At 47.8% G+C, this 13,327-nt stretch overlaps 1 protein-coding gene across 1 annotated transcript in view; it reads left to right on the top strand.

Annotated features, from left to right (window-relative positions):
• RBM28 (RNA binding motif protein 28) overlaps nucleotides 1-13,327 on the top strand; it is a 59,633-nt gene that overhangs the window by 15,102 nt on the left and 31,204 nt on the right. Inside the window, exons 11-13 of the mRNA XM_069765434.1 lie at nucleotides 4,522-4,595; nucleotides 5,717-5,852; nucleotides 12,943-13,007. Coding sequence (XP_069621535.1) covers nucleotides 4,522-4,595; nucleotides 5,717-5,852; nucleotides 12,943-13,007 — 275 coding nt within the window. The remainder of the gene's footprint in view (nucleotides 1-4,521; nucleotides 4,596-5,716; nucleotides 5,853-12,942; nucleotides 13,008-13,327) is intronic.

The following is a 13,327-nucleotide window of genomic DNA, read 5'->3' on the forward strand; positions in this document are numbered from 1 at the left end:
TTCGAGTCGGTGGAATCCTTAACCCAAGACTCCTCTATCGGACAGGAGACGCTTGACTCCCTTATTAAGGCAGTCAACAAAACACTAATGATGGACGAGGAATCGGTATCCACTCAGGAACAAGTCGTGTCTTTTAAAAAGACTAAACGCGTTCAAAAGATATTTGCTAATCACCCTGAGTTTCAGGACATTGTCCAAAAGCACAGGGAACACCCGGAGAAGCGATTTACGGCTCAAAAAGCCACGGAAGCTAAATATCCTTTCTCCAAGGATCTGTTGAAGGAGTTGCTTCTCTCTCCTGTGGATCCTGCCGTATCGCGACTTGCATCCAAAACAGTCTTACCTCTGTCCGACCGTTCATCAGTCAAAAATCTTTCTGACCGTCAAATTGACTACCTGGCTCACTCAGTCTTTGAGGCCTTAGGAGCAGCTCTCCTTCCATCCTTTGCCGCTACCTGGGTGGCTAAGGCAATAGGTGCCTGGGCTGAGGTGTTAACCTCTACCGTCCACGCCAGTAATCTTCCCCCAGAGGCGGCCAGACTAGCTAACCAAACAGGCTAATTGCGCAGCACAAGCGGCTGCAAATGCATTCTCCATCACGAGGGCCTTATGGCTCCGTGATTGGTGAGCAGATTCTGCTTCTAAAAAGTCGCTGACTTCTTTACCTTATCAAGCTGGCCGTTTATTCGGGGAGAAACTAGACCAAATCATTTCTGACTCTACCGGAGGGAAGGGTAAATTTCCCCAGCAAAAACCTGCCCGGCCTTTTTGGAATCAACAGCAGTTTCGATTCCGGTCCTTTCGTAACAACTCCAGTTGGTCCTCCTCCCCTGGTTCGGGACAGTGGGAAAACAGAAATCCCCAGGTCTCATGCAGACCAAACCGTTCCTGGAAACCCAGACCGAGACCTTCTGGCCCTAAGGCATCCTCATCCCTAAAACCTTCTACACAATGACTCGTCGACGTGTCCGGCGGACACCGACAAAGTAGGGAGATGCCTTCTTTCTTTCCGTCAAAATTGGCTCTCGGTCGTACACGACGAGTGGGTCAGAGAGCTCATGTCTTCCGGATACAAAATCAAGTTTTCTTCCATCCCCCCCCATTCGCGCTTCTTCCAGTCTCCCCCTCCCCTCCCCCCAAAGCAAGGGCGTCACATCTTCAGGCCATACAGGCGCTTCAAAGGGACGGTGTCATCATTCCGGTCCCTTGGGACCAAAGGTTCAAGGGGTTTTACTCCAACCTATTTGTGGTCCCAAAGAAGGACGGGACCCTACGGCCCATACTGGACCTCAAACTGCTAATCAAGTTCGTACGGGTCCGACACTTCAGGATGGACTCGCTCCGTTCCGTTGTCGCGTCCCTGGAAAAAGGAGAGTTCCTTGCATCCATAGACATTAAGGATGCTTATCTACATATTCCAATTTTTCCCTCTCATCAGCAGTTTCTGCGCTTTGTAGTCCAAGAAGAACACTTCCAGTTTCTGGCCTTGCCCTTCGGTCTCGCCACGGCCCCCAGAGTCTTCACGAAGGTCATGGCGGCCGTCATGGCCATTCTTGACGTTCGGGGAGTGGTAGTCCTTCCGTATCTGGATGACCTTTTAATCAAGGGTCCGTCCCTGTCTGCCTGCCTGCGAGGAGTCTGTAAGTATCACCATGGATTCTCTTTATCGCCTGGGTTGGAAGATCAACTTTGAGAAATCATCTCCAGTGCCGGCTCAGCAAATCTGCTTCCTGGGCATGATTTTGGACTCTTCCCGCGGGTTAGTCATTCTCCCTCCAGAGAAGGCCTTGTCCTTACAACAGGAGCAAACTCTCCCGCCCAGTCCCTCACTCCATTCACTTTGCGATGTTCATCCTCGGGAAAATGGTTGCAGCAATGGAATCCGTTCTGTTTACGCAGTTCCATCTCCGTCCCCTGCAACAGGCACTGCTGTTAGTAATTCCTTGACCGTCGTTTTCGCCTGTCCCCACAGGTAAGGCAGACCCTCAGGTGGTGGACGCTACAGTCCTCCCTGAACCAAGGGAAGTCCTTTCTCCCTGTGTGCTGGTTAGTGGTGACCACCGATGCCAGCCTGTTGGGCTGGAGCGCAGTTTTCAATCACCACACGGCACTGGGTCGTTGGTCCACAAGAGTCGCATCTTCCAATCAATATCTTGGAGATTCGAGTGATCACACTTGCCTTACGCAACTTTCACCATCTTCTCGCAGGCCATCTCATCAGAATCCAATCCGACAAAGCCACAGCTGTGGCATATATCAACCGGCAAGGGGGAACCCGGAGCAGGGCAGCCATGCTCGAAGTCTCCCACATCCTGCGCTGGGCCGAGACCAATCACTCGCTCATCTCGGCGATCCACATACCGGGTGTGGAGAATTGGGAAGCGGACTTCCTCAGTCGCCAAGATCTTGCCTCGGGCGAGTGGTCCCTCCATCCAGAAGTCTTCCAGCAGATTTGTCTTCGCTGGGGGATGCCGGATGTGGATCTCATGGCCTTGAGGCTCAACAACCAGGTTCCCCAGTTCATTGCTCGATCCTTGCGCCATCGGAGCAGATGCTCTGGTCCTGTTGTGGCATTGGTTCCAGCTGCCATACCTATTTCCGCCTCTTCCTCTGCTCCTCAGAGTCATGAAGAAGATCAGGGCAGAGGGGAGACCGGTGATCCTCGTCGCGCCGGATTGGCCGCGCCGAGCATGGTACGTGGAACTCGTCCAAATGGTCGCCGACGTCCTCTGGCGGCTTCCAGATCGCGTGGATCTTCTCACAGGGCCCGATTTCCACCAGAACTCCGGGGCCCTGTCTTTGACGGCGTGGCCGTTGAATCCTGGATTTTAGCCCAAGCCGGATTCTCTCCAGGGGTTTCTTCTACCATTATTCGCGCAAGGAAACCCATATCCATGCGCATTTATCATCGTACCTGGTGCATCTTCTTTTCATGGTGCAATGCCCATGGACGTTCTCCTCTGGTGTTTTCCATTCCGTCCATTCTGGAGTTTCTCCAATCAGGTTTAGAGTCAGGCCTTGCCCTAGGTTCGCTCAAGGGACAAGTGTCCGCATTGTCCGTTCTATTCCAACGAAAGATCGCTTCCAGACTGCCCGTTAAGACGTTCATCCAAGGAGTCTCCCTGGTGGTCCCTCACTATAGAATGCCTTTGGTTTCATGGGATCTTAACTTGGTTCTCGGAGTTCTTCAGGAGGCCCCTTTCGAACCATTGCTGGACATCTCTCTCACCCTCCTTTCATCGAAGGTGGTCTTTCTCGTGGCGATTACGTCAATCAGCAGAGTTTGAGTTGGCGGCCCTCTCTTGCCGACCCCCTTTTCTGATTTTTTTTTTTTTTCACCCAGACAAGGTAGTCTTGAGAACCTCTCCCTCTTTCCTACCTAAAGTCGTCTCCTCCTTTCATGTAAATGAGGACATTGTCTTGCCGTCATTCTGTCCGGCGCCAACCCATCGTATTGAGAGAGCTCTCCATCCTCTGGATGTGGTTAGAGCTCTTTGGCGGTACATCTCGCACGGCTCCCTTCCGTAAGTCGGATGTCCTGTTCCTGCTTCCGGAGGGACATAGGAAAGGTCTACCCGCCTCAAAGGCCACTCTAGCCAAGTGGATTTGCTCCACTATTCAGGAATCCTGCCGCGTCAGGAACACCTCTGTCCCAGCAGGGATTACGGCGCATTCAACTCGGTCGGTTGGTGCTTCTTGGGCCATTCAGCACCAGGCTTCAGCACAACTGCTTTGTAAAGCTGCGACTTGGTCCAGTCTGCTTATTTTCACGAAGCACTATCGCGTTCATACCCAGGCTTCGGCAGACGCTGCCCTTGGCAGGCGTATTCTGCAGACAGCGGTACCTCAGTAAGCCAGTAGTACATGGGGTTTTAGCAGTGCAATTGCTCCCCACCCAGGGACTGCTTTAGGACGTCCCATGGTCCTGTGTCCCCCAATGAGGCATAGGAGAAAAGGAGATTTTTGTGTACTCACCGTAAAATCTTTTTCTCCGAGCCAATCATTGGGGGACACAGCACCCACCCTGTTAGCCTATTGGCTGGTTGTTGTAGTTTGTTCCTCAGTTTTTGACAGTTTACTTGTCTTGGTTTTTATTATACTCCTACTGCTTTACTACCAAACTAAGTCATTACTGGCTAATCAAGGGGTGTATGCTGCAGAGGAGGAGTTAATAATTTGTTTACTTGGTGTCCTAGTGGCAAACCGCATAACACCCATGGTCCTGTGTCCCCCAATGATTGGCTCGGAGAAAAAGATTTTACGGTGAGTACACAAAAATCTCCTTTTTTTTTCCCCTTAGCAGTTGGTGTCATTACTACTTGACTGATCTACTACAGTTTTACTGTAGTTAAAGGGATAAATTACCCTTGTGTGTATTACCAATACATAGCACTGGTGTGATGAAGTGATAAGTTGAATGTTTCTGTGATGTTCAGACTGCTTCTGATTCAGCATTTTGAAAATCCATTTTAGTTATATTAACTTTCCTGTTGCCATTTATTTCTCCCTTTGTTTTTTAAGGTTGTGCATTTGTGCAGTTTGTGAATAAAGAGTCTGCAGAGAAATGCTTAGCAGCTGCCAAGGATGAGTCGGAGGTATCCGTTTTGTTTCCAAGTTATGCTGACATATTCTTAAGACCTTTGCTTTTTAATTATGTTTAAAAGGATCTGTACTTTCAAAAAGATGGCATAAATTATTAGTACATAAAAATATAAGAAACTTTGAAATATATTATCTGAACATTTTGTTTTCTTCAATTTTGAGCTTCTTTTTATTTCTCGCTCACCAGCTCAGCTCATTTTGCTAAAAACAGAACTGGCTTGCCAGCATAGTGATGTCTTGTTACAGCTCCTGTTATACTCAATGGAGAGAGGAGGAGGATAAGTTAGAGAACAGGTAGAGAAAGACTCAGAAGGATAATGCGAAGTCTCTTACTTTTGAGCTGGATTCACATCTACTCTGCTCAAGACTTAATCATAACCTCCTCCACACTGCTTCTTCTTTCTGTGACTGCTACATAAGGAATTAATAGCGGGATTCCTAAGTGTATGGCAATCATCCTAAGTGCTAGTCTCCTCCCAACAGCTCATTTACAATATAAAGCCTTCAAATGGGAAATTGCCAGACAAGTAGTGATGAGCGAGCATGCCCATGCCCTAATGGAGTATCTTCAGCGTGCTCGAATACTATGCTCAAGTCACCATGGCTGCATTTCTCATGGCTGTTCGACAACATCAACACATGCAGAAATTGCCTGTTTGACACGTGGTAGCAGGGACTCAAGCATAGTATTCAATCACACCGAAGATACTCTTAGGACACCAGCATTGTCAGGTAACACCTTATCTGAGCATGCTCGCTCATTGCTTACAGGTAAGTCATACACTGGCCATATATTCTTCATGCACACACGACAGCTTATTTTGAAAAGTTAATTGAAAGTACAGTAACCTTGAATACTTTACCAGTAATTCATTGCAATTCACATTCAATAACCTTTAAAACATTGTGTCTTCTTTACGAACATATTGTTGGTTATGGGAGGATACGTTTTACATGCTATAAATCTATTCCCCATGTGTAAATGGTGACTTATAAACAATGTTCTAATCATATTGTTGGTTATGTAAGCCATTCCTGCAGTTATAATGCTTAGGTTTAGCGCTCATTTACTATTCTTTGTTGCACAACACATTTTATTATTGGTCCAAATCAGAATGGAGGGTTGAAACTTGCTGGAAGGAAGCTTTTTATGGACCTGGCTGTGAGTCGTGAGGAAGCCCAAAAGCTACGCCAAAAGAAAGTAAATAAACCGACCGGGACGAGAAACCTGTATCTAGCGAGGGAAGGATGTGAGTACAATGCTGTCTGTGCATCTTGGCACACTTTCCTATAATTGACTTATTAACGTCAAAGAATCCAGTACGTAAATGGTCTCATGCAAAAGGCAATGCCCAACACCTGTTTATAAGGTGTAACGGAGATCAGATAAAGGCTCATGTTCTAAAGATATAAACTTTAATAAGAAATTCAAAAAAGAAGACATAAAAATGACTTCACACACCAAAGAAAGAGCTGCATACAACGACACACAATATGTTCCCTACCAGAGGCAGGCTTGTACCAGATGGCACGGTGCTGATACAGAAAGACAGAATTGTATGTCATATATCAGAAAATTTCAGATTGCTTGGTATATTGTCATTCACAAATAGTTGTTGAAGTGATGACTGTGAAACGCCATGATCAGGGGATCGCAGTGTTTACCACAGCCGCTGTGCGTTTCACACAGCGTGCTTCGTCAGGGGGTGGATGCAGATAGTTATAACTGTTTAGGCTGATACTTTAATACCTTCTGTCCAGTGGTCTGTAATACATATTGCATGTGGTTCAAAGCGGAAACTTTAAATTATAATCTAAGGCACATAACTTTAAAAATCACAAACTTAATAAAAACTGCTTGCAAATGCCAGTAAACATTTTTGTTAAATGCCATAAAATCTGAAAAAATGCTGCAAATAAGCATAAAACTTAAAAATAAAAAAAAACCTTTAAAAACTTGTGTTTTTAAATAGTGTGAAAGGTTATGCCATCCAAGCCGCTTGCACTTAAAGGCAAGGTTCACATGAGTGTAAAAACATAGTCATCCTTATGCAAGCCGTTCAATAATATGCCAATTTATTTACATTGTCCTCTAATCTAGTTTTATATTGTATGACCATAGAGATATCTATTTCTTGTGGGCTTAGTGACCTATTGATATATTTATATTGTCCTTTGAGATATTCTGTTCAGCATTGTATGTCAGTGGATGTGTATCTTATTGGAATTATGCCATATTAAGCAATATTTCTCCTTCGCCTCATTGGGGGACACAGACCATGGGTGTATGCTGCTGCCACCAGGAGGCTGACACTAAGTAATACAAAGAAAAAGTGATCTCCTCCCCTGCAGTATACACCCTCCTGCTGGCTCCCAGCTAACCAGTTCTTGCTTAGTGTCCGTAGGAGGCACACGGACGGGTCTGCTATTCAGACCCAAAGAACTCTTTTTTACCGTTTTTTACTTTTTACTACGGTCGAATGGGGCGACGGATTCTTTCATGTTCCGATCTCCTCGAACCATCAACAGGCGAGCACGTGAGTTTTACCTCTCCGTATCCTCTCCTGCGACGTGGGAAGCCACTGCCTGAGCTGATTTTAGGGGCGATGGGCCCCTTCAAGGGCACCGATCTCCCCCCTCCCTTATCAGACGAGCACTGGAGTTTCACCTTCAGTATCCTCTTCTGCAGCCAGGCCTATTGCCGGACATTCAGCCCTGTCCACCAGGTTTTACCCTCGGCTGTACAGAGGCACCTTCCAGCGTGGCGTCCGAGCAGCCCCCACTGCATCACCACTGAAAAAGCGGATGATGGAAGGAGGCAGACGGTTCCTCTCCACCCCTCTTCTGCAGGGATGGTGGATGGAGGCTCCCCAACCCTGCACCGGCCTATCTACCCGGGCACAGCTCCTACCTGCAGCATCTGCCACCCCCTCCATATTGGGGTAAGTGCTCCGTGAGATTTGGGTTTTCCGGCGGTCAGAGGAGGGCTCCATAGCGACTGGGTCCCCACAGAGCTTCGCGGCACTTTTCCCCTCAGTCTGCGGGTGCGCGCCGGCCGAAGCCATAAATTTAGTCCCCGGCTTCGGCCCTGTTTAGGCCGCATCCCGGGAAGCCCCGCCCACCGCTTGCTTCCTTCTAGCGGCTCCGCCCCCCTATTCAGGCGCTTCTCGTTCCAGACGAGATCTCGGCGGCCATCTTCTTCCTCCTCCATTGCGGTCACTATTTCTTCTGGAGGGGGCTGCGGCCGGCGGTTTTTCAGCGCTGAAGTCAGCGCTATTCCAGACGGGGGACTCAGAACCTGAGTAAGGTGAATCGCCCCAATATCTCCCCCCCCCCCCCCGGCACGCATCCCGGCAGCATTAAGGGACTAGCTTTCCCTGTTTTTTTATATACTTAAGGCTGCAATCTCTGGTGCTCCTGCACACTACAGAATGTATAGTACAGTGTGCAGGCTTGCAAACAGAGAGCTGTGAGTTCCCAGCAATGAAGCTCTCATGACTCATTCCCTGGTGACTCATTCCCTCGTGACTCATTCCCTGGTGACTCTTTCCCTGGTATTTAATACTCTGCCCGGTAGTCGCTGGGCCCATAGGTGCATCCCCAGCTTTCCATGCCTTTTTATTAAACCCAGGACCAGCATTCCCTGGTCTTAAGGGTCCCCTAGTTTTAAAAGGGTCACATCCCCAGCATTCTCTGCTCTGCCAGAAGCCGGTCTCCTTTTCCTTAGTACTTAATCAGGCCAGTATGCCCTGGTCTTAAAGGCACAGGGCCAGTAGGCACTGGTCTTAAAGGCACATGGCAAGTATGCCCTCGTCTTAAAGGCGCATGACCAGCATCTCTGGTCTTAAAGGAGCATGACCAGTATTCTTGTTCTTAAAGGCACATTACCAGCTTTCCTGGTCTTTAAGGCACTTGTTCCAACATTCCTTTCATGACCAGTATTCCTGGTCTTAAAGGCACGTGACCAGCATGCCCTGGTCTTATAGACTCGTGACCAGTATCCCCTGGTCTTAAAGACACGTGTCCAGTATACCCTGGTCTTAAAGGCACAGGACCAGTATGCCCTTGTCTTAAAGGCACGTGACCAGTATTTCCTGGTCTTAAAGGCACATGACCAGTATCCCCTGGTCTTAAACGCTATAACCAGTATGCCCTGGTCTTAAAGGCACATGACTAGTACGTCCTGGTTTTCAAGGCACATGACCAGTATGCCCTGGTCTTAAAGGCTCATGTCCAGTATGCCCTGGCTTTTAAAGGCACACGACCAGTATGCCCTGGTCTTTAAGGCACGTGACCATTATGCCCTGGACTTAAAGGCTCAGGACCAGTACGCCCTGGTCTTAAACGCAAATGACCAGCATACCCTGGTTTTAAGGGCACATGACCATTATCTCCTGGATTTCTGCATGCCCTGCTTTTAAAGGCACATGAACAGTATGTCATCTCACAAAAGGCACAAGACCAGTATTCCCTGGTCTTAAAGGCTCATGGCCAGTAACCCCTAGCCTTAAAGGCGCATGACCAGTATTTACTGGTCTTAAGGGCACATCATCTATCCTAAGCTGGTCACCCTAACTGAGCTCTGGAGCACTCACATGCTCCCTCTCCTACAATGGGAGCCGTCGGCTAGCAGGGGCCGCAAGTATTCTAGAAAAACGTACAGGTTCTAGAAAATCTCCATCAACATTTGACGGTGATGCACTGGAAGACCTCTAAGTAGGATACCATACCTGGTCGGAATTTTATGGGCGGCGGGTCCCTGGCTCCGATTTCCCCCCACACCTTCAACAGACGAGCACACGGAGTGTCGCCTCCATGTATCTTCTTCTGCATCCAGGTCTATCGCCACAACCTGCCCTGTCCACTCGGAAACCTCAATTCTGGGGATGTGGCGTCCACATTTGTGGCGTCCCAGCAAGGAGGTTTTCCCCCCTTTGTATCAGATGCAAGAAAGTGGACGATTCCTCTCCACTTCCCTGTTAAGAAGATGGTGGATCGAGGTTTTTCCTTATTTTCTTCTCTGCTCGACGATGGCAGAGACCTGCTGGTTACAGTCCCGCATTCTGTCACTTGGCAGACTCGCCGGGCAGAATTTCTTGTGGTATTCCTACCAGTATCCTGGCCGGTGTATCATCAATTAAGATTCCACAGACGGTCGGATAGCAAATCTAGTTCGTTCCGTCTTGTGGTTTCGGGTTCAGCGCTCTACCCTTCCTTAGCCGCCACATGGGTTGCTTGACCAAAGGGAGAGAATGAAAGTCTCCGGGTCCCAGACCTTATCTACTTCGTTCCACAGTATAGCTGGCCAATCAAATCTTCTGAGCGGGAGACTAGCAAGGGATCGTATCTCTTCTTCAGGCTCAACCAGCAGTGGAAGCATTGGCCAGGACCGTCTAGATCTAAGGGATCTTGGTTCCAAAATGGAGGGAATGAAAAGTATCTCCATTCCTGGACCCCAAACTTCTAACAACCTTTGACAGGGCCCTTTCTTTTTTCGGATGGAGTTCCTCCGCTCAGCCACTTCTTCAACAGAGAAACGTGGTTGTTTTCTGGCATCCATCGTCATTCGGGATTCTTACCCTCACATACCTATTTCTCCTCTCTACTATAATCTCTTCGCCTTTCCATTCGCGAACAGTATTTTCACGACCTGGCCCTTCTGCCTGGCTACCACACCAGAGTGGTCGCAAGGGTCATGACGGTTGTCATGTTCTTCTTGCACCTTAGAAGCATGGTCGTCCTGCCCTATTTGGTCGACTTTGTAGCCGCTCTCCTAGGACTACGCTGAGTCGTCCATATCACTTGCAATTACCTCTCTATTGGGCTAGCAGCTAAACTTAGACAAGTTTTTTTCCTCATTCTCAGCCCAGCAGATCCTCTTTGAGGATGATCCTGCCCAAGAAGGATGGTTATTCTCTCTCGGGTCTAGGTCGTGGCCCTTCTACAGGGAGCTTGCGCACTCGATCTCTCATTCCCTCGGTTCTTTCAATTCGCTAGGAGGGTTCTGAGGGAAAGGACGTCTACGGAAGCAGTTTCCTTCGCTGCGCTCGTTTTCTGCAAGTCAATCAGGCTCTCAAAGGGTAGTCTCTGAGCTCCTTTCTCTTCCAGAGCCTTCTCCTGGGCCAAGGGCTATTGGGAGATACCATTGCCAGTTTTCTTCTCCCGATCATCTCTCTGTAGATCCGAACGGCACAGCTATTCCTTCAGCAGGCCCTCTGCCTTCTGGCGGGTCTTCAGTTGGATAATGCCTCGGCTGTGCCCCAAGTTAGCCATCTAGCAAGTACCCTCAATCAAGCGCCATGGCTAAGGTACCTCGCACTCTCTGATGGGCCGAGTTCTATCTTCGGTGATCTCAACAGTACATTCCCTGGAGTAGAACACTGGGCGGCAGACATATTCAGCCGTCCGGGTTTTTCCTCAAGTGAGTGGGAACTTCACTCGGAAATCTTCCATCGGAACTGCCTTCACTGGAGTACTCCAGAGGTAGTTCGGATGGCGTCCAAACTGAACGCCAATGTACTCCAGTTCATGGTTTGGCCTCGCGATCCAAGACCATTGCAGTGCATGATCTATTCTTCCATGGTACCAATTTCCATAACCCCTCTTCCACTACGTCTGAATCCTTTTCGGAAGCGGGTAGGGCCCCAGTGATCCCGGGAGACCCGCACTGACCATGTCAGGTTTTTTTTTTCTCGCTTGCGATACTAGTATTTTTCCGGCTTATTGTCTCAAGCTGGAAATATGGTCTTTCTTGCAGGCCTCAACCTGTAGTTCTTCCCTACCGCGTACCGTTAAATCCGTGGGACCTTAATGGTCCTGGGCATCTTACAGTGGACTCCTTTTCTGATCCGGATAGACTTTTCTATCAGGGAGGGTCTCTCCCCTTCTTTCTCTGCGTTCTTGTCCTCCTGATGAGTCTTCAGATCTCGACGCTCTGTTCTTTATCTTTTTTCCTGATTACCTTCAAGGCAAGGTTGCCCTCTAGCCATCCCCTTCCCTCTTTGCCAAGGGGTATTACATCTCCACTGTTGCAGGGGCATCGTCCTCTCATCTCCTTCGGCTCTAGTCCACAAAGCGGAATGGGTTCTCCATAATCTGGAAGAAGCGAGTGCTCCGAGTGGGTACGTATCGAGGACGACGTCCTTCCAAAGGTTGGACATTTTACTCGGGTTTTTCGATGGTAAGTAGGCTTCCTGACGGTCGCAGGAAGGGTTTAGCCGTTTTTCTTCGGCCACGTTAGCCTGGTGGATTCTTTTCTCCATCCAGGAGTCCTTTCGTGCTAGATGCCAGCCTATCTCCCTGTCTGAGGGCTCTAGGCGCCAGACGTCGGCAAGCACGACCGCAGGCTTTCAAATTCCTCCAGGCCGCATGCATTCTTGAAGCACTATAATTCACTCACTTCCACAGATGTGAGTCTGGGCAGGTGGACTTTGCAGGCCGCGGTGGCGCACTTGTAAGTAGCGGCTACACGGCCTGAAGTGATGTTGTCCCCACCCAGAGACTGCTTTGGGACGTCCCATGGTCTGTGTCCCCCAATGAGGCGAAGGAGAAATAGGGATTTTTGTGTACTCACCGTAAAATCCTTTTCTCCGAGCCATTCATTGGGGGACACAGCTCCCACCCTGTTATTAGCTTATGCTTTGTTTTTATCTTTTGATATGTTATACTCTTATATATAATGTGAAATGCTTTACGCTTATATGTCGTTATTGATCTCCTACTGCTTTTGCACCGAACTGGTTAGCTGGGAGCCAGCAGGAGGGTGTATACTGCAGGGGAGGAGCTAACTTTTTCTTTGTATTACTTAGTGTCAGCCTCCTGGTGGCAGCAGCATACACCCATGGTCTGTGTCCCCCAATGAATGGCTCGGAGAGAAGGATTTTACGGTGAGTACACAAAAATCCCTATTTATTAGGTTCATATCCTTTTTGGTCATACAATACTAATATACTTATGTACTATTTTAATATTTATTTTTTTTTGCCAATGTTTGATCCGAGACACCTCTGTACCTTTTTTTTTTCTCTCTGTCATACCGTGGTCCTTTGCTTGGCAAGCTTGGCATCTCTCTCCTTCCTTTTTTCTATTTACATTCACAGTATTTTTATTGCTTTTTGCTTTTATGTTTGATACATGATGATCACCGATTCTACAACCTTTTACAACCTGTTTTAACCTTTACCTCATGCTATCCTCAGATTACATCGCAAAAACCTGCTGACAGATTCCCTTTAAAGGACTATCTCATTATATTTATGTATATTGTTTTTATTAAAAAAAATATTGTTTATCTTTATACATTAACATTTGTTTTTATTATTTTGACCTGTGTACTTCCAGTGATTCGGGAAGGAACAAAAGCCGCTGAAGGAGTGAGTCCAGAAGATCTGGCAAAAAGAACTCGGGTAAGCGCCAGTACGATTTGGAAAATATCATATTTGCAAGATGAGGAAAACTGTAGAGATAAAAATGCTTTTATTTTACTGTTGCATATTGTAGGTTTCCAAAAGTTCCGCTAACTACTTGTGTTTTCTAAAATCTACTATATAAAGCTGAATGTGTGTATGTATGTCCGGGATTGACATCTGCACCGTCGCAGCTACAGCCACAAAATTTTGCACAGTCACATGTCTGGACCCCGAGAGCGTCATAGGCTATATTGTGAGGTGAAATTTTAACCCCGCGCGTTCCAATTCACCAAACAATTTTGCCCCTATCTACATAA

The sequence above is a fragment of the Ranitomeya imitator genome, chromosome 4 (assembly GCF_032444005.1).
Source record: "Ranitomeya imitator isolate aRanImi1 chromosome 4, aRanImi1.pri, whole genome shotgun sequence".
Lineage (NCBI taxonomy): Eukaryota > Metazoa > Chordata > Amphibia > Anura > Dendrobatidae > Ranitomeya > Ranitomeya imitator.